This window comes from Bos indicus x Bos taurus, chromosome 18, assembly GCF_003369695.1.
Source record: "Bos indicus x Bos taurus breed Angus x Brahman F1 hybrid chromosome 18, Bos_hybrid_MaternalHap_v2.0, whole genome shotgun sequence".
Taxonomy (NCBI): domain Eukaryota; kingdom Metazoa; phylum Chordata; class Mammalia; order Artiodactyla; family Bovidae; genus Bos; species Bos indicus x Bos taurus.
This window is the reverse complement of record NC_040093.1, coordinates 40845332-40866800: the sequence shown is the minus strand read 5'-3', so window position 1 is coordinate 40866800 and position 21469 is coordinate 40845332. Positions and strand designations below refer to the sequence as shown.

General features: G+C 46.6%; 1 protein-coding gene and 1 long non-coding RNA gene across 6 annotated transcripts; both read left to right on the top strand.

Moving 5' to 3' along the window:
* Window positions 1–630: 630 nt before the first annotated feature.
* Window positions 631–12305, top strand: HERPUD1 (homocysteine inducible ER protein with ubiquitin like domain 1). 5 transcript variants are annotated; one of them, XM_027516491.1, is made up of 8 exons: window positions 631–1378; window positions 4273–4350; window positions 4440–4514; window positions 5449–5579; window positions 8305–8427; window positions 8975–9325; window positions 10626–10731; window positions 11540–12300. In XM_027516491.1, exons 1-8 carry the CDS (start codon window positions 1238–1240, stop codon window positions 11702–11704), a joined length of 1170 nt encoding a protein of 389 aa, XP_027372292.1. In that variant the 5' UTR covers window positions 631–1237; the 3' UTR covers window positions 11705–12300. The 5 variants fall into 5 exon arrangements, with proteins under 5 accessions (XP_027372292.1, XP_027372295.1, XP_027372291.1 ...); XM_027516490.1 differs by having other exon boundaries at window positions 1142–1378; window positions 4234–4350; window positions 11540–12305; XM_027516493.1 differs by lacking the exon at window positions 631–1378 and adding an exon at window positions 2479–2611 and having other exon boundaries at window positions 11540–12305.
* Window positions 12306–16390: 4085 nt separating this feature from the next.
* On the top strand, window positions 16391–19034 carry LOC113876821. Its single transcript, XR_003506586.1, has 2 exons — window positions 16391–16944; window positions 18264–19034. It is a non-coding gene; the product is annotated as an uncharacterized LOC113876821 (long non-coding RNA).
* The last annotated feature ends 2435 nt before the right edge of the window (window positions 19035–21469 follow it).

The following is a 21469-nucleotide window of genomic DNA, read 5'->3' as shown; positions in this document are numbered from 1 at the left end:
AACAAATGCCAGCGATTGCCGGCAGGGAAGAGATTCTCCCATATTGCCTTCAGAAGAGCGAACCCTGCCCAACACCTTGATCTCAGACTTCTAGCCTCTAGAGCTGTGAGACACTTAATGCATTTCTGTCCTTTAAGCCACCCCGTTTGTGGCACTGCACCCACCCGGCACTACATCCGCCAACCAGACCAGGTTCCTCCTGTTCCTCTCTTGCCCTTGCCAAACTTCTGACACCTGGCAGAACAGATAGCCCAACAAGATTGGAACAAGGATGGGCTAAGCACAATGGCAGTTTTATTTTTTCAAGACCTTTTTTCCTACAGAGGGAGGGAGGGTCTACAGCAGCAAGGTCTTTGAGGTCACTTTTTAGGATAACAGAATCCTGCCTTCCCTCCTCAGACCGTTTCAAGGAAGCATATGTTAGTATCCTATAGACTGAGGACTTTTTCGAACAGCCCCCAGCTTAACCAGGACTATGCCCTGCCTGCCACTCATTAGTATGATGTCCCACATTAGGGGTGTAACTTTCAAGACTGAGGTCACAGATGAACAGGCCACATTGGCTCAGATTCCTGTATCCTTAACCCAGGAAGGATCCGCCCTTCTTCCTGGCCCTCCTAGGGCGCTGCAAACTGGGTTCGCCCAGCAGTTCTTTGAGCCGCGGCAAGGGTCGGGGTGGCGCGGCCTGCCCTGGGGGCCTGACGTCTCGGGCCACCCCTGGGAAGGGAAAGAGTAAGTGGGACTGGGGGCAAAGGGGCGGGGGTGCTGCTTTGTGAGGAAACAATTTGCAGGGGCCGCCAAACCGGGAGTCTGCAGGGACGACCCTCCCTAAACGGCCTTGAGTAACCCGAGCCACGGAGCAAGCCAGTGTCCTCAGGGCTGAGGCGCCCCGCGCGGGGAGCACGCACCCCAGCATGGTCTCCGAACCCGGGGTCCCCAGCCGCAGCCGCGACTCCGGGTGACGCCACCGCGGCGGGTTGCATCAGCCCGAGTGCACGGGCCTTGGCCCGCCCTTCCGCCTACGGAGCTGGGCGCCGATTGGGCCACGTTAGGGCAGGGGCCTCTGCCTCAGCCAATGGGCGACAGCCACAAAGGGTTCTGTCCGCAGAGTCTGGGCGCGGGGTGTCTATAAAAGGTGCGGGAGGCGGGGGCGCGCGCCCAGGAGACTGGAACCGTCGTTGCGGGGGTTGCTGGCGGCTGGGACGCTTCCTCCCTGCTGTCTGGGGGTGCCGCCGACATGGAGCCTGAGCCCGAGCCCGTCACGCTCCTGGTGAAGAGCCCCAACCAGCGCCACCGAGACTTGGAGCTGAGCGCCGACCGCAGCTGGAGCGTGGGCCGCCTCAAGGCCCATCTGAGCCGCGTCTACCCCGAGCGCCCGGTGAGAGGGGGGCCCCGACTCCCGCTGCCAGCATCCCTCAACCCCGGCTGTCATCCTCGCAGCGCTCTTCGCGCCCCTCCCCCCTAGAGAGGCCATGTCCACCTCCCCTCTCCCCGTACCCTTTCCCTTCGCCGGCCGGCCTCCAATGGCTGCTCCCCCCAAATCCAGTTTCCCAGGCCTGTGGTCTCCCCCTTTTAGTGCCCTGCCGCCGTAGGCGTCCCTTGACCTGGCCCCGTGACTGTCACTTCCTCCTTCTAGGCCGCCATCGCCCCGCCTTCCTGACGGGGCGCCTTCCCCTGTCACGTCGCCTTCTAGGCCCCCAAACTCTGCCGTATACCTCTCCAGACTCCTTCTCGTCCCCTAGATCTGGTTTCCAGCCTTAGCCAAGCCTCTGAAACAGCAGTTTGACCTTGGGTGAATAATTTCATCCTCCAAACCTCAGTTTTCCCCAAACGTCAGAGCGACGTGTTCCTGGTTAGGATCGTATCCGATTAAGTTAGAAAGAAGTAAGGAAATAAGAAAACGTGAAGGCTGCAGAATGAGTTTTCTGATGTGGCCTCTCATTGCGGAGAGGAGAGTGCAGGGGCTAAGCCTAGGCCAGTGGCTATTAGAGAAGCATGGTGAACGCCGGGCCGTGTGTACCTAAGGCCCCACACCCAGAAGCAAGGACGTGGCTATTCCCCTCCCCGTCCACCTTCCGCCACGGGGGCCCCTCCCTGTGAGCTGGACTCCGCAGCCTCTGCCTAGTCCCAGGGAGGAGCCTCGTGCGCTTTCTGGTAAAGAGTGACTTAGAACGCAAATAGGTGGAAGGAACCTCCCCGAGTCTGGGTTTTAAAGACTTTGGTCCCACAATTACAGAGATTTCCTTGCTTTGTTTTGGTTGACACATCTGTCAACATCACCCTTAGCGACAGCCCTCCCTCCCCACCACGTGATGGAAGCCATGAACTGGACCTTCCTGTATTTACTTTCTACTCTAATATTATGTAAGTGTCAGCAGTGTTCTTTGCTGCCCACGGCTGTAATTCGCCTCCATCAAACAGGAGAGGGCATCACGTCAGGACGAGATTGTGAAATTGTGCCTCCTTATCTGGCGTGCTGCGATTCATGGGGTCGCAAAGAGTCGGACACGACTGAGCAACTGATCTGATCTGATCTGATCTGAAGCGTTACAACATGCCACGGCTCATGGGTCAGGTTGTTTTTGCTCCGTGTTGTCAAGAAGGTGGAAGTGTGAGTGTCCCTCCTGAGCCGTTCTTTTGAAATTTACTTGTTTGTTTAAGAAGCTCCCATTCTGGCACTGTTTGCAAGGTCACCATAGTTGCTTCCAAGAAACCAGGTGTTAAGCTGCTGTGAGAATGGCTATTAGGTACACAAATTGGCGAGGCAGGTGTAGGCTCTTGTTGCATCATTTGGTGAAAGGCGGTGTTTTGGAAGAGAGCTTTCCTTTAGGGCTTCCCGGGGTGAGGAGCATCACTCTTATTAAGTCTAAGGACCTCAAGTTGTAAGTAAAAGGTCTCTGGGGTATGTAAATTTGTGTTTAAAAATTATGGCTGAAGCATACTCGTTGTTTGCTTTGTAATGTGAGAAGCCTTACTTTTGATAGTGGTTTGCTTAATATATTTTTCTTCAAATCAGCATTCTGGGTAAAGACACCAGTGTCAGTTCAGGCCTTTAACAGGCCTCAGATCACAGGCACCTGTGGTTTTCACACCTTTCCTAGTGTGGAACGCTTTGATAATGCAGGATCCCACTGATGCAATAACACTTACAAATCCAAGCGTATAGCGTTTACTTAAAAAGTTCAGTTGGTGACAATGATGGTGAATCCAACATTCAGTATATTTCTGTAGTTTGTTATACTTGCCCAGTGTCAAAAAAAATCCTGATTTACACAGATAAATAGATACTGTTATTGTTTTGTTTTAAACAGCTTGCTTTGTATCTCTGGCTACTTCACAGGAATGGATTTATTCCAAATTTTGCATAGTTGGTTATTCTGGCAAGAGTAGGTTAAGAAGTTGGTGGTGCACTCCAGTGTACTGACTTTGGTGTATATCGTTTGAAGCCTTTAAGTCCAGTTTTAAAGGGAATTAAAAATAGATTTTAAAAGTGAGATCTGTATAAAAGTGTGTGGCACCACTGTGGTTTTAAAATCACTGGAATGGAGAAGAGGGTTAGGAATCTTGACTTTAGCAGCAGGTAACCTTGGACCAGTGAATTTTAGACTCCCCCCTGCCCCCCCCCTTAGAATTGCTTGTTAAGGTGCTTCAGTCGTGTCCGACTCGTTGCTACCCTATGGATTGTAGCCTGCCAGGCTCCTCTTGGCCGTGGAATTCTCCAGGGAAGAATACTGGATTGGGTCTTCCTGACCCAGAGATCTAACCCATGTTAAAATAGGCATACTAAATATCTCACAGGGTTGTGTGGAGTGTTGCCACAGCATCCCCTCTCTAGCTGCGTTTGTATGTTGGGAAAAGTCTCTTGGAGGACTTAAGTTTATAACTGCTTCATGTTATCTTGGGACGGTGTTCTGTGGTTTTAGTGAAGGCTAACTTTGACTTCTCTAAGACCAAAGGAGGTTTTGAAGTTGGTTGCTGTAGGAACTCCAGATTGGTGCTTTTTGTGGCAGAAAGCGGTCTCCCTAGGAGTTAAGAAGTTACGTAGGTTGCCATAGGCTTTGTGGACCGGATGTAGTTTGCCATCCTAAATTTGTTTGCATGTTAGAAATCAGTTTATTGAGAATTTTCTAAATAAAAGTATATGGGGCCTTTGGAAAAATGTACTCCTATGATGCTGGGGGAAAACATTTAAATATTGGTATAAAACCATGTCTTCTGTTTGGGAACTTGCAGGGCCAAGTGCTGACCTGTGCTACTCTTTCTTTCCATAAGCGTCCAGAGGACCAGAGGTTAATTTATTCCGGGAAGCTGTTGTTGGATCACCAGTGTCTCAGGGACTTGCTTCCAAAGGTATCACTTAATATTATTAACTTTTTGAATGTTTTTAAGCACTAACCGGGTTGAATTCAAGTCCTAAAGTACTTCCTTATTACTTTCAGCAGGAAAAACGGCATGTTATGCATCTGGTGTGCAATGTGAAGAGTACTTCAAAAATGCCCGAAGCCGGTGCCAAGGTATGTCTGCTTTTTCATGACTGCATGGCAGTTTGTGTCATTCAGACTGTCAAGGGAGAATAAAGGAAGTTGGGTTAAACTCATAAGCGAGCCTTTTTATCTCTTTTTGTCTCTTCCCCAGTGAGAATCAGGAATAAACTGTTATCAATACAAATGAGAGTTTACTGTAATAGAAGTAGACTGTTCTATTAGTCTTGTAGTGGAAAAGTGGAGTTCTGCAGTATACTCTTTTCTGGGACACAGTTTGACCTATAGTGGCTTGGTGTCCAGTTCGCCAAACTAGCAAGGCAGTCATGAATTTAGCACATAATAAATTTCTTCTAAGGAACCATTCATATTTATAGAGTAAAAAAGTGACTATTTCCTTGGAAATTTTCATTTGTTGGGATAGGAAAAGATCACAGTCTTTATAAAGACTCATGTTAAATGGTTAAAGTCCCTTGTTTTTCATTTCACAGTGTTAGTTCAAATATACTCTATTAATATTCTAATGTGGTGATACACTGTAAATTTGCATTACAGCAGTACATCCTGAAACATCTGAATATACTAAAAGAAATACTTCAGGTCTGTGTTGTATTTATAAGCCTTATCAGTCAAATTTAATTTCTTGATTTAGTAAATTTAACACCATAAGATGAATAGAGCATTAATAGGAAGCTATTGCTTTCTCAGCAATGATAACTTCATTGGAAGATTTTAGTGAAACTACAGCATAGCTACTCCAGGAAAAAAGTATAGATTTAGTATCTCTGTATTGATACTGTGTTGAGAAAATTTCAGAATATCTTTATGTAACATTGCAGTCTATTTGATTTTGTCAAGTTCAGAGGTCAGGGTTGAGGCATAAGCCATTCACAGCGAAAGAAGCCTTGAAGCTTGATTTCAGACAGTTGCATCAGGCCTTTTGTTCTTGTGTTCACGTTGCACTTAGGTTGCTGAATCCACAGAGCAGCTCACTGGTCTTAATCAGGGACAGTCCCCTGGGGATTCCTCAAGCGATGGTTTAAGGCAGCGGGAGGTTCTTCGGAACCCTTCTCCCTCTGGATGGGAGAGCATCTCAAGGTGAGTGTTGTCATAAAGAACATGAAGGTGCATCAGTTGCATCAACTTGCGAATAAGCTGTGTTTGTACTGTGAGTCATGGAACTTTAAAAGGGACACAGTTTTGCTTTATAAGGGCTTCACTTTAAAGATCTCTTATGTATTTAACTTAATACATGGACTTTTAGGAACATCTAAAAAGTAGAGAGCCACATCATGCAGATCTGGGCATTCCTTCTCTTGCGGGGGTGTGCCTGGCACGGCACTGACCTCACGGTGGAGTCGGTGCTGCTGTGCGGGAACAGCTGTTGTCAGCACTGTGCAGCCGCTTTGCTGAGTGGCTCTGTGCTTTGTCTGTCGTAACAGTGGGTGACAAAAGGTGAAGGTATCATTTGAGAAATGCTCTGCCAGGAACTGTGTTGGTGGAGCTCGGAGAGGGGGTGCAATTAGAGCTTTTCTTTAGAGCCAAAGCCAGAAGTGTCTAAATGATGTGCTGTTTGTATTTCGTAGCCCTTAGAACACCTTTTTAGGAAAGGTCCTATGGGAAAAAAACAGTTTATTAATTATGAGTTGAAATTCTCTACTCTCTGAGTCCCCTGCCTTCTGTTTCTTAGTTTTCCATACCTGATTGTTGCTAGTCGGGCGTTTGAGGAATGAAGCGTTGGTTTTTTTCTTAATGGAAATTTCAGATATACATGAAAGTAGAGGGAACTGTATAATGAATCTTCATGTAATGATTAAAATGTTTTGCCATACTTGCCTTATCTATTCCTCCTTTCCTTTATCCTGAGGTATTTAAAAATAATTCTCAGACATTGTCAGTTCATCCCCATATACTTCAGGATATAACTCTAAAAACCCTGTAGTTACCTTGTGTATCTGGAGTGTCCTCATCAGAGCTAACAGAAATACTTTATTTTGTCATTTCTATACGCACACTGTATCTTTTTGCAATTTTTATTGACATGGGGCTTCCCAGGTCGCTCAGTGGTAAAGAATCCACCTGCCAGTGCAGGAGATCCAGGTTCGATCCCTGAATTGGGAAGATCCCCTGGAGGAGAAAATGACAACCCACTCCAGTATTTTTGCCCGGAAAATCCCATGGACAGAGGAGCCCCAAGGGCTACAGTCCATAGCATAGCAAAGAGTTGGACGTGACTGAGCATGAACTCATAGTCGTCTTGCAGAGTTGTACCAATCTGTGCTGTATGGCAAAGTGACGCAGTTATACACATAGATACATTCTTTTTTAATTTTTATTTTCTATGGTTTATCACAGGATATTGAGTATAGTTCCCTGCATTATACATTAGAACCTTGAATCTTTAAATAATTAAAAACAGTATCGTACATGACATACTTGTGTTAGAATACAATTTTAAAAGTACTCTGGGTATGGAATTTGGTTAAAATACTGTTGTCAGTGAACAAGTTGGATAATTGAATCCATTATTGGATAGATGCTCTTAAAACTGCATCTCTTTGACTGTATGATTTGAAAATTGAGGCTCATATCTCTGTGAATTTCACCGTCATAAAACTTGTCGATTTCATCCAACACATACTTATTGGACAGACGGTGCCTGCACCTTTGTTTAAGGATATGAGATGACCACACAGATGACCACACAACTACTCCTGGTCTTCTGCAGTTCTGGTAGTTTGTATTTTGTGATGTGATGCCAAAGGAGTTCACTGTGTAGGGCTCACAGGCGGAAGATGACTCCCACACACACCCTGCCCCAGGCTGTGCTAAATGACAAAAGCATGAGTTCGGTGTCACATAAACAGGGCTTAGATCCAGCCCTACTACTTAGGAGTTCGGCCGCCTCATCTAGATCCTTTGTCCTCCCTGAGCTGTCCTCTGGCTTCCCTCTGTAAATGGCGTGGCTGGAGAGCTCCACAGACTCGTTGGGGATCCAGTGAGATAGCAGCCTGGTGGCCTCACAGGGCACAAGTGGTCAGTAAGCGTGGCTGGGTGATGGTGTACGTAACTCTGCCCCCTTTATATCGCAGATCTAGGGTTGGGAGAGAAATGGTGTTAGGAGAAGGGGAGTATTTCCTGCAGAAAAGGCTTTGGAGAGATGTGACTTTTTTGAGCTGCTCCCTGAAGGATGAATAGTGGGGTTTAGACCTTCAGTGGGAGAAAGAAATGGCAACCCACTCCAGTATTCTTGCCTGGAGAATCCTGTGGACAGAGGAGCCTGGTGGGCTGCTGTCCATGGGGTCTCACAGAGTCAGACACAACTGAAGCAAATTTGCATGTGTGCATGCATTGGAGAAGGAAATGGCAACCCACTCCAGTATTCTTGCTTGGAGAATCCCAGGGACAAAGGAGCCTGGTGGGCTGCCGTCTGTGGGGTCACACAGAGTCGGACACGACTGAAGCGACTTAGCAGCAGCAGCAGCAGACCTCCAGTGAGATTCCACAAGTCTAAAATAAGGGTGGGAATCCACTCAGACTGAAAAGGTCCGGCTTGGTTGTACGTCAGGGCGATGACATGAGACCCTGGTGCTGGGCGAGGGCCCTTGTTTTCCCATGGGATCCAGACCGTGGCAGGAGGGCTTCGTCAGTACCTTCTGTGATCGTGTTGCACTGGTGCCTCGCCCAGAAATTACGTGTAACTGTCACAAAGCCCAGTCTTCTGTCTCCTTCTGTTTTGAATTCCTGATTGTGATTTAAACTTGGTTTTCATTGATTCATACTAAGCCAACTCAAAACGAGCATTTTTTAACATCTTTCATAGGCCTGAAGCAGCCCAGCCGGCGTTCCAAGGCCTGGGGCCTGGTTTCTCGGGTTACACAACCTACGGGTGGCTGCAGCTGTCCTGGTTCCAGCAGATGTACGCGCGGCAGTACTACATGCAGTAGTGAGTGTTTCCCTGCTGTGCTGGGTGTGGCCAGGGCTCCCGGGAATGGAAGGAGCTCTCGTCCATGTGTCCTGTAAAGCTAGAAGTGGAGGAATGAGTGTATTTTCATTATTATCTGCAAAGTCCTATTGTGTCTGGTTCTGTGGGCAGAACAGTGTAAATGGTAACTACTAACTTGTGTATTGACACAGGTGTGCTTGTGTGTGATCCATGGTTTGATGACTTTATGTAGAATATGTTCCTTCCTTTTCAATTTGTGGTATCTTTAATGGTTTTTGAAATTTTTAATTTACTATTTTACTCTGTACTTTTATGGTAGCCTTGGTGTTTAATTCCAGATGAAATTTACCAAGTGGCTTCCCTTAGGAGCAGAAAAGCTTTTAAAAATATGACTGCTAGTAAAGAAGTTCTTCGCTAAGTTAAAAATTGTCATTTGTATATCCCTACTTATAATTCTTAATAGTAAAAGATGTAAATGAGATGATGAGAACCAGCCTTCAGGATGCCTTGGTCTCAACAGTATCTGCCTCTGTTGTTTTTACCTTAGCTTAGCAGCCACTGCTGCATCAGGGGCTTTTGTCCCCGCACCAAGTGCGCAAGAGATACCTGTGGTCACTGCACCTACTCCAGCCCCAATCCACAACCAGTTTCCAGCTGAAAACCAGCCCGCCAATCAGAACGCTGCTCCACAAGTGGTGGTTAACCCTGGGGCCAATCAGAATCTGCGGATGAATGCTCAAGGAGGCCCCATTGTGGAAGAAGATGATGAGATAAATCGAGATTGGTTGGATTGGACCTACTCAGCCGCTACGTTTTCCGTGTTTCTCAGTATCCTCTACTTCTACTCCTCCCTGAGCCGATTCCTCATGGTCATGGGGGCCACCGTGGTTATGTACCTGTAAGCAGATGATTTCGCTTTTATTCCCTCTCTACTACAAATTACACTATGTGGTGACTCAAACCAAGTACAGACTTTCCTCTTCTGAGCAGTTTCAGTCAATATTTAAGGAGGTATATTTAATAAGTCATTCTGGCATTTTCAGTGTAAAGAATCGATGGCTTGGTTGTGCATTGCCGACAATACAATTACATCTGTGTTGATACAAGAACAACATTCTCTTCTTTTCCTCTAGTTAAGCTACCTGCCAGGCTTCTTTCCATACGGAGGCATGGAAAGAAAAATTGTGTCTGTGTTGAATAAGAACATATTTCTCTTTTACCAGGCTACAGCTGCCTTCTAGGATGAAGGCCACTGGCTGTGGCATAGTCTTAAAGGGTCAGGGAACTGTTGCCGGCCTGACATTTGGCTGTATCCATGGTGCTAGTTCTCAACCAGAATGGTTTTACATCTCCCTCTAACCCTAACCCTTACCCTCAAGACATTTGGCAGTGTTTGGGGACGTTATTCACTCTCACAGCGGGGATGATGGGGGGAGGTGGTCTACCGGCATCTAGTTGATAGCTGCTAAACTACTGCAGTACACGGTTCAGCCCCTCAGTAAACACCCAGCCTGGGACATCGGCAGTGCCAAAGTGGGGAAGCCCTGGCCTGGAGTGATACAGCCTTACTTGTGGTGAAACTGACTGAAGACATTTTTCCTCTATAGGAAAAATGGATTGTTTTAGTTTTTGAAAATCTTAAAAAAGAAATATTTAGAAAAATGCATTCAGTACTCACACCCAGTATTAATCATGGTTAATATTTTGTCATGTTTGCTTCAATACTTGGATTTAAGTGGATTTTCCAGATAAAACTTTTAGGTAATTTTTTGAATTCTATAGTCTGTAGAATCATATATTTAGGTGACTAAATCTCGGTCTTATTAGTATGTTATGACATATAGTCACAGCTGTGTGTGTATTTCCTCTTTTCCTCTCTGTTCAAGTTTTCAACTGTAAGGTTTAGTTCAGGTGAGCAAGTATGTATCGTGCACACACTGTGTGCCAAGTGCTCTTTATGCTGCTGGGCACACGATGATGAAAAAGGCATAGTTTCCATAGTGACCATCAAGCACCTCACATCCCACCTGGCCTGCTAGAATGTGTCTGCAGATGGGTCTGGTTGCAAGCTTCTAATCGGGTCCTGTTCTGATGAGAGGAGGGGAGCGGGGGGACTTCATCTCATCAAGAGGGCCCTTAAATTCTTGAGTACATCTCACTCTGTTCACTAAGATGGACTTAATGTGCTTCCTTCGAAGGCATCACGTCGGGTGGTTTCCATTTCGGCAGAGGCCAGTTCAGAACTTCCCGAATGATGGTGGTCCTCAGGAGGCTGTGAATCAAGACCCCAACAATAACTTCCAGGTATGGAGCTCCCATGGAGCCCGGCGAGCCCGGTGTGAAGAGCCAGGCCCTGGAGTCCTTCATCTCTAAATACCTTGTGGTTTTTCCATTTTATTAGACTAAATATTTCAAGATTTTTTCAAATTTATTCTTAGAGCAGTAGCTATTTTTAAAACACTGTCACAAAATCTGTCAGGTATTTTTGTTATGTGGCAATTTGCATTTTGGCATATGTAAATGGTTTTTGAAGCTCACTATTTTGAGTGTTCATGCTCAGTAACAATGTATTATACCATGGAAACTGCTAATGGAGAGTTATTCTAATTAAGACTTGGGAACATATGCCTGTCTCTCACAGAATAGATTTCTTGGAAAATAACATACAGAAATAGGATTTCTATAAGGCAATTTAATGCACAATCCTAAAGGAGATTCTTTTTAATATAAAGTACACTGTAGTATCTGTTTTTAGAATCCAGTTTTAGTTGCTTTTTTTTTTTTTTTTAACTCAGAACACTGCCAAAATTAGAAAAATATCCATGTTTAATGAAGTGTCAAGCTTAATTACTAACTTAATAATAGTTGAAGATCTAGTTACTTCATTTGATACTGTGGCCAGGGATACTGAAAACCATGAGAGTGTTCAGCACAGTTGTGCTGTGGAGGCTGGAGGAGGAGCTCCGTCCAGCGTGGGACATCATCCCTGGGGTTGTGCCTGCATCGCTTGGCTTATGGGCGGGGACGCAGGGAGTCACTCTGCCCTCGCCCAATGTTATTGGGTGCTTGTCACAGTCCTAATTGTTTTCTCCTTGTGGTTTATTCCCTACAGGGGGGCCCTGATCCTGAAAGTGAAGATCCCAGCCACCTCCCTCCAGACAGGGATGTACGGGGTGACGAGCAGACCAGCCCTTCATTTATGAGCACAGCCTGGCTTGTCTTCAAGACTTTCTTTGCCTCTCTCCTTCCAGAGGGCCCTCCAGCCATAGCAAACTGACGGCGTTTCCCCTCTGGCTGCTGGAGGCTTTGACAGGAGTGGACTGGGTCATCTGATTCTGGCTCGATTTCCTTACCTGGACGTGGCAGTGGCACAGAAATAGTATAAGAATCTACAGAGAGGATGATATGCTTTTGTGATTACGCAAAAGCGGAAAGTAAGACATGAAGCCATGATACAAATTGATGAACAAAAAATGCCTACAGGCTTCTCATGTCTTTATTCTGAAGAGCTTTAATATATACTGTTGTAGTTTAATAGGCATTGTAAGTAGAAGGCGTTAGTTTCGCATGTTTATGCCTGAGGAACTTTTCCAGATGTGTGTGTCTGCATGAGTGTTTGTACATAGATGTCATAGACGCAGAAACGGTTCTGCTGGTACGATTTGATTCCTGTTGGAATGTTTAAATTACACTAAGTGTACTACTTTATATAATCAATGAAATTGCTAGACATGTTTTAGCAGGACTTTTCTAGGAAAGACTTATGTATAATTGCTTTTTAAAATGCAGTGCTTTACTTTACACCAAGAGGAGCTTTGCAGAGGTGAAAACCTTTGCTGGATTTTCTGTTCAATAAAGTTTTACTATGAATGACCCTGGCAGAGACTCCTGTCATCTTAGTTGTTTACTCTGTGCCTGTCGTCACTGGGTGGTCAGCAGTTGAGCTGCCGATTTTTAAGTAACTGAATATTTTGCTTCTTTTTATAAGAGGACTGTTTGTACTGATTAAGAAGATAAGGTAAAGCCATGGAAGTTTCAACTTACTGAGATTATGCTTGTGTTTGCCCTGCACTCCCCATTTCCTGATTTAAATAATATTGGCTTATATAGTAACCCATCAGCATTAAATTCCCCTGATTTAAAGTTAGTGGCTTTAAGTACTTTTCACCTGCTCACATGTCATGCTGAGCTTTACTCTTGGACTTTAAGTAGTATTTTTGAGACTAATCTGAAAAGTAAAGTGCTGTGTATTTTTCACATGAATGATGCTGTAAGTAGAATGCTAAAGGCCTGGGACTGTTGTTTTCAGCAAAGTAAATCAGCTTCTTGTGTCATGGTCATGATCATTTATTTACGGCTGAACTAGATCTTTGTCGCTTTTTTTTGCACAGGCTTTCTCTGGCTGCGGCAGCGGGGCTGCTCTTCGCTGTGGTGCGAGGCTTCTTCCTGAGGTGGCTTCTCTCGTGGAGCGCAGGCTCTAGGCTCGCGGGGCTGCTTTTCGCTGCGGTGCGAGGCTTCTTCTGAGGTGGCTTCTCTCGTGGAGCGCAGGCTCTAGGCTCGCAGGCTTTAGTAGTTGCAGCATGCAGCCTCGGCAGTTGCGGCTCATGGGCCCTAGAGCTTTCGGGTTTCAGTAAGTGCAGCTCACAGGCTCAGTAGTTGTGGTTCATGGGCTTAGTTGCTCCGTGGCATGTGGAACCTTCCCAAATCAGGCATCAAACCTGTGTCCCCGGCACTGACAGGCAGATTCTTATCCACTGCGCCACTAGGGAAGTCTTGGTCATGTTCATGTAAACATCACTGTTTACAATGATGACTGGAAACATCATTGACATCCAGTAAACATTCCCTGAACAATTCATAGCCAGATGCTGGGTAGAGGCAAAGCTGTTTTATGTATGTGTTTGTGCGTGAGCACGCATGGTCAGTCACTAAGTCGTGTCTGACTCTTTGCAACCCATTGACTGTAGCCCATCAGGCTCTTCTGTCCATGGGATCTTCCCAACCCAGGGTTCGAACTGGTGTCTCCTACACTGGCAGGTGGATTCTTAACCACTATCACAACCTGGAAAGGACTCCAGTTTTATCTATGACTGTGCTTTAAAAAGCTAACCAAGATAATCATGTAAGGAGTAAAATAAAATAGCATAGAGTTTGAAATAACACCAGACCTCTGGAACCAGAGGACTGACCAGTCAGAAGCCACCGATGATTAACGAGTTACAAAGGCAATATTTGCCTGAAGGAAGAAGCAACTCAAGACGAGGTTCTGTAGTTTTACGAGTGAGAAGTGGGTGATGCGAGGAGACTGAGGAGCCGCAGAGAGGGGTCCCCGCCGAAACGAGAGCGCAGAGGTGAGGCCCCCGCCCACCATGGAGCTGGATCCTGGCGTACTTGGCCATTGATCAAAGCGGTCATTAAGAGTTGATACGAGGTCATTTTAAAAATCCCTAGTGGAGAAGCCTATCGTCTTATGGAGCAGGAGCAGCATCGCTTGGAAAAGACACCCGGAACCCCAGGCAGCTGGCAGTGCTGGGCTCCTGCTTTTGAAGTGGTGAGGCCACTCACTCTCCCTGTGGTGTCCTGTTGCATCAGTTAAACTCTGGATTCCACAGGCCCAGAATAGTTCCAGGAAGGTGCTCCTAAGGACAGCTGACAAGGGTTCAGATTGTCCCTAGCCACATTAAGAGAGGAGCCTTCAGACAAGAGTCAAGGTTTAAAGACTTCTGATGGGTGTGAGATATGGCAGAACTGTTTCTACGACAGTTACTAAATGTGCACTCACAAGAATGTACTGCATACCACTGTTAATACTTTGGAAATTGTTGGTTTGAGTCTCTGTTGTTAAGTAGCAATTAAAAAGCTGAAAGCATAAACCAAAAAAATTCCCAAGTGTTAGCTCAGGCCGTCATTGCTTTTTAAGTGTGTCTTTTCCAGGGTGTGTTTTCTTGAACCCCAGTTCTATAGAAGGAACATTCCAGAAAATGAGCTCGTCCTCAGTCGCTCAGTTGTGTCCAAGTCTTTGCAACCCCATGGACTGTGCCCACCAGGCTCCTCTGTCCAAGGGATTTTCCAGACAGGAAGGCTGGAGTGGATTGCCATTTCCTTCTCTGGGGGATCTTTACCACCCAGGGATTGAACTGGCGTCTCCTGCGTTGGCAGGTGGATTCTTGACCACTGAGCCACCTGGGAGGCCTCAGGAAAATGATCTCACAGCCGGGTAAACCTGGAAGCCGCAAGTCGACACAAGCTGGTGGGTTCCTGCACTGCAGGGCTCCTAGGGCATTTAACATACTGATGTGCATTCGAAGGAGGGTGTGTGGTCTGTGGCCTCTCCCTTCTGTGGACCTGCCCAGGACTGAAAAATGTGCCACGGCTGAGGAAATGCAGTTGCTGCTGCTGCCAAGTCGCTTCGGTCGTGTCCAACTCTGTGCCACCCCACAGACGGCAGCCCACCAGGCTCCTCCGTCCCTGGGATTCTCCAGGCAAGAACGCTGGAGTGGGTTGCCATTTCCTTCTCCAATGCATGAAAGTGAAAAGTGAAAGTGAAGTTGCTCAGTCGTGTTCAACCCTCAGCGACCCCATGGACTGCAGCCTTCTAGGCTCCTCCATCCATGGGATTTTCCAGGCAAGAGTACTGGAGTGGGGTGCCATTGCCTTCTCTGGGAAATGCAGTTAAGTTACTGTTAATGGACAATTTGTTTGGCATTCTATGCAGCAAACAGGTGCTTGGTGAGAAGTGACGTTATACATCCATAATGAGCAATGGAGGTAAATACTCTAGATGGCTAGGGAGGGGATCAGAAGCCAAGCGGATCTATGGTCTGGCTAATAGAGAAAGGGTCCAAGTCATCTTTGTCAGAAGAAGCTCTCTCACCCATTTCTAAGGGAGTTAACCCTTTGGGTGAAGAAACTGTAACAGCCTCCCTGAGGGCGTTCCTTTGAGAGAAGCGGCTGAGTCTTCTCAAAACCTACACCTCCCTCACCTCCCTTTGCTTCTACATCTACTATCAGACTCAAGTCCCAGCAGGTCTCAAGAAGTGAACAGCTCTGTGTGGTACACCTAAAGAACTGCATGATTTTTCCGACTTATACGGCCAATTCCAGGGTGGGGTGAGAATGGGTATTATTAATGGGTGTGGGCTAGTGGTGGAAGCAACAGCAAGTTGGATCAGGATGGATTTATTTTTTGTTAATTTTTTTAAGTTTATTTTTGGCTATGCTCGTTCTTCGTTGCTGCGGGCTTTCTCTGGTTGCGGTGAGTGGGGGCTACCCTGCAGCTGCAGTGCTGAGGCTCCCCATTGTGGTGGCTTCTCTTACTGTAGAGCCCAGGCTCTAGGCTTGCGGGCTCAGTAGTTGCCCTGTGGCATATGGGGTCTTCCCACACCAGGGATCAAACCTATGTCCCCTGCCTTGGCAGGCAGACTCTTTGCCACTGAGCCACCAGGGAAGCCCAGGCTGGATTTACTAACAGCCCGCTGAGTACAGATTCTTTTTTTTTTTTTAATTGGAGCTTAATTACTTCACAATATTGTAGTGGTTTTTGCCATACATTGACATGAATCAGCCATGGGTGTACATGCGTTCCCCATCCTGAACCCCCTTCCCACCTCCCTCCCATTAAGCAGAGATTCTGTTTGTTTCAGCGTGAAAAATGAGAAATGGTTCTGATAGTTAAGTTGGCTGAAACATAGACTGAAGGGCAGCCCACACTAGGGAAGCTGAAATGACAGAACTACCTTGGTATATGTAGAAGGTATTCATCATAGGGAGATTGCAATGTTGAGTGTGAATTTATCATGTCAGACCTGCTCACCCACCCTGGGAGGGTCCAGAGGGCACACCTTTCACCTGTAGCCCACCGGGCTCCTCTCTCCATGGGATTTCCCAGGCAAGAAGACTGGAGTGGGTTGCCATTTCCTTCTTCAGGGTAGTAATACAGTACTTTAATTTTTTTTTTATTTTATATTTTGTCAGCATGATGTGTTTTATTTATTTTTGAATGTCTTGGCCACCCCCTGTGGCATGTGGGATCTTAGTGTCCCCAACCAGGATCGAACCTACACCCACCCCTGCACTGGAAGCACAGATGCCCAACCAGCCACTGGACCAGGGAAGTCCCTACAGCATTTTTAAATTAAGGTATGTACTGTTTTATTAGACATAACGTTATTCCACACTTAATAGACTACGGTATAATGTAAACATAACTTTTATGGGCTTTGGGAAACCAAAAAGTTCGTATGACTCACTTTATTACAATATTTGCTTTACTGCAGGGGCCTGGGACTGAACCCACAGTATCTCCGAGGTGTGCCTTACTTAGCAATAGGCAGAATCCCCACACTGGTTCCCTCACTTGTGGAGTGAGGCTTATTATGGAAAACCAAGTGGAAGTCACAAGAACTGACTGCACCCAGGAAAAAGACTGTAGAGATCAGCGCCACCATCAAGGACTTAAGAGATGCGGCGGTGCTGACCCCACACCTCTGTTCACCCCTCATTCTCTGCAGAAGACAGGTGGGTCATAGAGGATGACTTTTGTTGTTCAGTCACTCTGTCGTGTCCGACTGTTTACAACCCCATGGACTGCAGCACACCAGGCTTCCTTGTCCTCCATCTCCCAGAGCTTGCTCAAACTCATGTCCATTACATCCGTGATGCACTTCAACCATCTCCTCCTCTGTCATCCCCTTCTGTTGCTGCCTTCAATCTTTCCCACCATTAGGGTCTTTTCCAATGAGCCAGCTCTTTGCATCAGATGGCCAAAGTATTGGAACTTCAACTTCAGTATCAGTCTTTCCAATGAATATTCGGGGTTGATTTCCTTTAGGATTGACTGGTTTGATGTCTTTGCAGTCCAAGGGATTCTCAAGAGTCTTCTCCAATGCCACAGTTCAAAGGCATCGATTCTTTGGCACTCAACCTTCTTTATGGTTCAACTCTCACATCCGTACTTTACTGGAAAAATCATAGCTTTGACTATACGGACCTTTGTCAGCAAAGTGATATACTTTTAACATACTGTTTTTAAATATACTGTCTAGGTTTGTCATAGCTTTTCTTCCAAGGAGCAAGTGTCTTTAATTTCATGGCTGCAGTCACTATCTGCAGTGATTTTAGAGCCCAAGAAAGTCTCTCACTGTTTCCATTGTTTCCCCATCCATTTGCCATGAAGTGATGGAACCGGATGCCATGATCTTCGTTTTTTGAAATGTGTGGACATGGGTGATCATAAATTGATTTTCACTGGTGACTGGAGGTGGTGACTCCAATTGCAGCTGCTTTTCCATGTGGTCTCATTACTTGAGCAAATTACACATCCCCTGGTTCCTGGTTTACAGCTACTGATCCAACAAGTGCTTTTTCCTTAATACCTGTTAGTTAAAACCATGAGAAGCAGTTTGCTTTCACTTGGCCAGACCAAAAATACTCATTCACTGTCCTGCCTCGGGTGTATCAACTCTGCCGCCCAATGTAATTACAATTTGGTCTGCAGGGACCTTGATCACCTTTTCCTTCCACAAAATATCCCACCGGCTGAACACTGATGATAAATGGGAATTCCATCTAGCGACCAAGAAGTAGTGACGATTAAGACATTTGCATTGTCAAATGGTGGGAAATAAATTCCAAAAAGAGTCAGAGGCCTTCCACCTCAGTTAAATTTCTAGTGATGCAATGGTTGGGTCCATGTCAAGATAGGTTTTTTCAGACAAGTTATTGGCATCCTGCCCCTCCTACAGCCAAAAAACCAGGCACAACATATAATTGTCCTCTGGATTTTGGAGCAATGTAGTCCTCATTTGGGTGTGTCACTCTGGCTTATTTACTTTCAGGCCCAAGTGACCTGAAAAGCTGCCTGTTTTGAGTGGGGCCCAGAGCAAGAGAAAAATTGGCACCTGCTATTTGCTGCAGATAAATCCCTTCCCTTCTAAGTAACTGCTGAGCCATTGGATTTACACCTGCAATGACCCTATTTCCAAAGAAGTTCACATCCCGAGGTTCTGGATGGGCACAAACTTGGGATGCAATTCAACCCACAACAGAGAGCAGCGCTTCCAGGAGACACAACGATGACTCCATCAAACTCGGAGCTCAGCTCCCCGGCCGCTTCAGGCTCTCATGCCTCCAGAATCAACAGGCAGAGAAGGGTGTTATCCTATTGGCTTGGCTGGTTGAAATGACTATCAAGAGGAGATTGGGCTGCTACTACACAAATGAAGATAAGGAAGAACATGGGAATACAGGAGATCCCTAAGGCTACCCTGCCTGTAGGAAAATCCAATGAAGGCAGGACTACTAATGGCCCTGACTTCAGAAATGAAGGTTCGGTCACCCCAGCAGCCCTGACCAGCTGAGGTGGCTGCTGAGGGTGTGGAATGGGTAGTGAAAGACAGTAGTTGTAAACAGCAACTGCATCTGCGTGACCAGTTGCAGAAATGAGGCCTGTGATTATGAGTATTTCTTCCTCAATTTGTTGCGCTGTGTTGGTAACTTCATACACAAACTTGTACATTATGGATAGATATATAGTACATATAAAGTAAATATTTTTGTCTTATCTCCTTGTCATGTAACATGAAATGAATTAAAAATAGTTAGCTTTACATCACAGAATGTTTTCTTTCTTTAGCCACGTGGCATGTGGGGTCCTAATTCCCTGACCAAGGATCAGCAGGATTCCCTGCAGTGGAATCACAGAGTCCTAACCACCAGACCACCAGGGAAGCCCCCTGCATCATAGGATTTAAGTTACAAGATCTCATAGAGAAGAGTGTCCAACCAAGGACTTGGCATCCTCTCCTGGGGAAAGGATCAGTGTGTTTGGATTATGGGCGGGATAGTCACATCATATTCAGTGGAAGCAAGGCTTTGTTACTGACTTTATCTGGAGGTAAGTGTGGTTTAAGAGTGTGAGGGTACCTAGCTGATAGATGGTGGACTGGGCTAGGCCCAGTTATTCAAACACTAATCTAGGTGTTGCTGGGGGGTTATCTTGCAGATATTATTAACACCTACAATCAGCAGACTTTAAGTAAAGGCGATTATGCTCTACATCTGAGTTGGCCTCATCCAACTAGGTGAAAAGATCAGAATAGCCAAACTGAGGTTTCCATTAAGCCTGAGGCCCGCAGCATCAGCTGCTTCTCAAGTTTCCAGCCTACTGGCCTGTCCTAAAATGTCAGGCTCACCCAACCAGCCTCTACAATCACATAAGCCCGTTCCTTGAAAGATAGAAACAAGCAAATAATTAATCTCCTATGAATTCTGTTTCTCTGCTAGAACCCTGGCTGATAAAGGGTCCCAGCTCTGGAGGTTAGGGGCCCCACTCCTCAGCCTTAGGCACCATACTGGCCAATGGGGGTTGCTGCCAGCGGGCTGTGTCGCTTGTTTAGAATCGGGTGCCCCCCTAGGCTCTGCCTGAGACCAAACACAAGTGGGGGCAGCTCCTTACAGGCTTTGCTCTGTGCCTTGCCAGGAAGGTTTCCTATTCCCAAAGTGGCAGGGCAGGCTTGTGGGAAAAGATAGAAGCAAGTTCTCCACTGGAAGCAGGTCCTTAGGGTGGAAGGGGTGGGAGATAAATGGTAGCTGTCTCCAACTTGGCACCTCTAAGAGTGACTTTGCCCACAGTGGTACCCAGGGATCCAGCGGCAGCTGACTTTGTGCTGCCTCTTGTATTCACGCAGCCCTGAGTGTGCAAAAGCTTGTGTTTCCTGCTGCGTAGCTGGCCAACAAGCACGCAGGCAGGCACATGTCACGGGGTCAACACCCAGTGATGCCCTCAGGACCTTCCTGGTGGCAGGTGTGCCTGCCCTCATGGAGCTTACATCCTGGCAGGACCACAAAGACTAAACAAGGAAACCAGTGGATGCAAAACAACAAGGATTGGGGCGGGGGAAGCATAGAAAGAAAGAATAATGGGGTGAGGGATATTTTAGAGAGTGGTGTGTTTGGAGAAGGTCAAGTGGTTAGACAGTGGTCAGGGAAGGCCTCTGAGAGGTGATACCTGAATGACGAGCTGGAGCAAACCAAGCAAAGATTTGGGGAAGAGTTGTCCAAGTGGCAAGAAAGGCAAGTGCAAAGGCCCTGAGGCAGGAACAAAGTCGGCAAAGCCACTGTCTTAGAAGGTGGCAGGTGGCTGACATTGAGTGAAGGGGGGTGGTGGGAGAAGGGATCCAGAAGCGGGGGGACGGGTCACATAGGGCCTCCTAGGCCTTCATAAGGAATATGTGTTCTAGCCAAAGTGAGATGGGATCCACTGGAGGAGTCACAAGGGGAGGAACAGTATGGTCTGATGGCTTACAGTTCAAGGAGCTGGAATTTTACGGAGAAAGAGGGAGGAGAAATGATAGACATACAAGGGGTATAGGAGGGAAGGCTGCTCCACTGAGAGCCGCAAACCCAAGGTCAGAGCAAGGAGGTGAGGGCATGGAGCAGAGCGCCCATGATGATGGAAGCAGGTGGAAGGATATGGGGACTGGGAGGACTAGAGAGAGGGTGCCTGAGGGCGGCAGGGAGCTGCGGAGGGGGTCTCTGCGTGGGCTGATGCAAGACTCCGCCGCTAGGTGGCGCTGGAGGCAAACAGGTGTTTGCAAGGCTGAGGCCGCAGAGGTCGTCCCAGGGAAGGGCAGAGGCTGCAAGGGCAAGAGGGCTGGTTTGAGCCCTAGGGCCTCTACAACTGGAACCCCTGCTTTTCTTCATCCATAACATAAGCCCCCAGGGACATATAAAACTGCTCTGCCCACCACATGGGGGCTATCACGCTCAAAATCATGCCTCCCCGAAGTGGCAAAGATGCCCCTGGACGGGTGTGCGGAACTAATCTAGAGGGCCTGTCCCACTAATGATCTTGGTAACAGTGTTATTTTTCAATATATTAGATAAGTGCATTTTTCCACTTAAATAGGGATATGAATTTCCCTTTTGAAATACTTTTAACTTAAAAAATTCCATTTAAAAGGTTAAGTAAATAATAGTCTAAAGCCTGTGCAGAGAAGACAGAAATCATGGCAGTTGAATGATGGAGGCCAGGAAATACTAA

Bases quoted from the DNA above. Each gene is read 5' to 3' on its own strand.
- HERPUD1 (XM_027516490.1), top strand. From the start codon at position 1,238: ATGGAGCCTGAGCCCGAGCCCGTCACGCTCCTGGTGAAGAGCCCCAAC. The intron at 1,379-4,233 runs GTGAGAGGGGGG...GGGAACTTGCAG, and splicing joins GCGTCTACCCCGAGCGCCCG to GGCCAAGTGCTGACCTGTGC. The intron at 10,732-11,539 runs GTATGGAGCTCC...TATTCCCTACAG, and splicing joins ACCCCAACAATAACTTCCAG to GGGGGCCCTGATCCTGAAAG.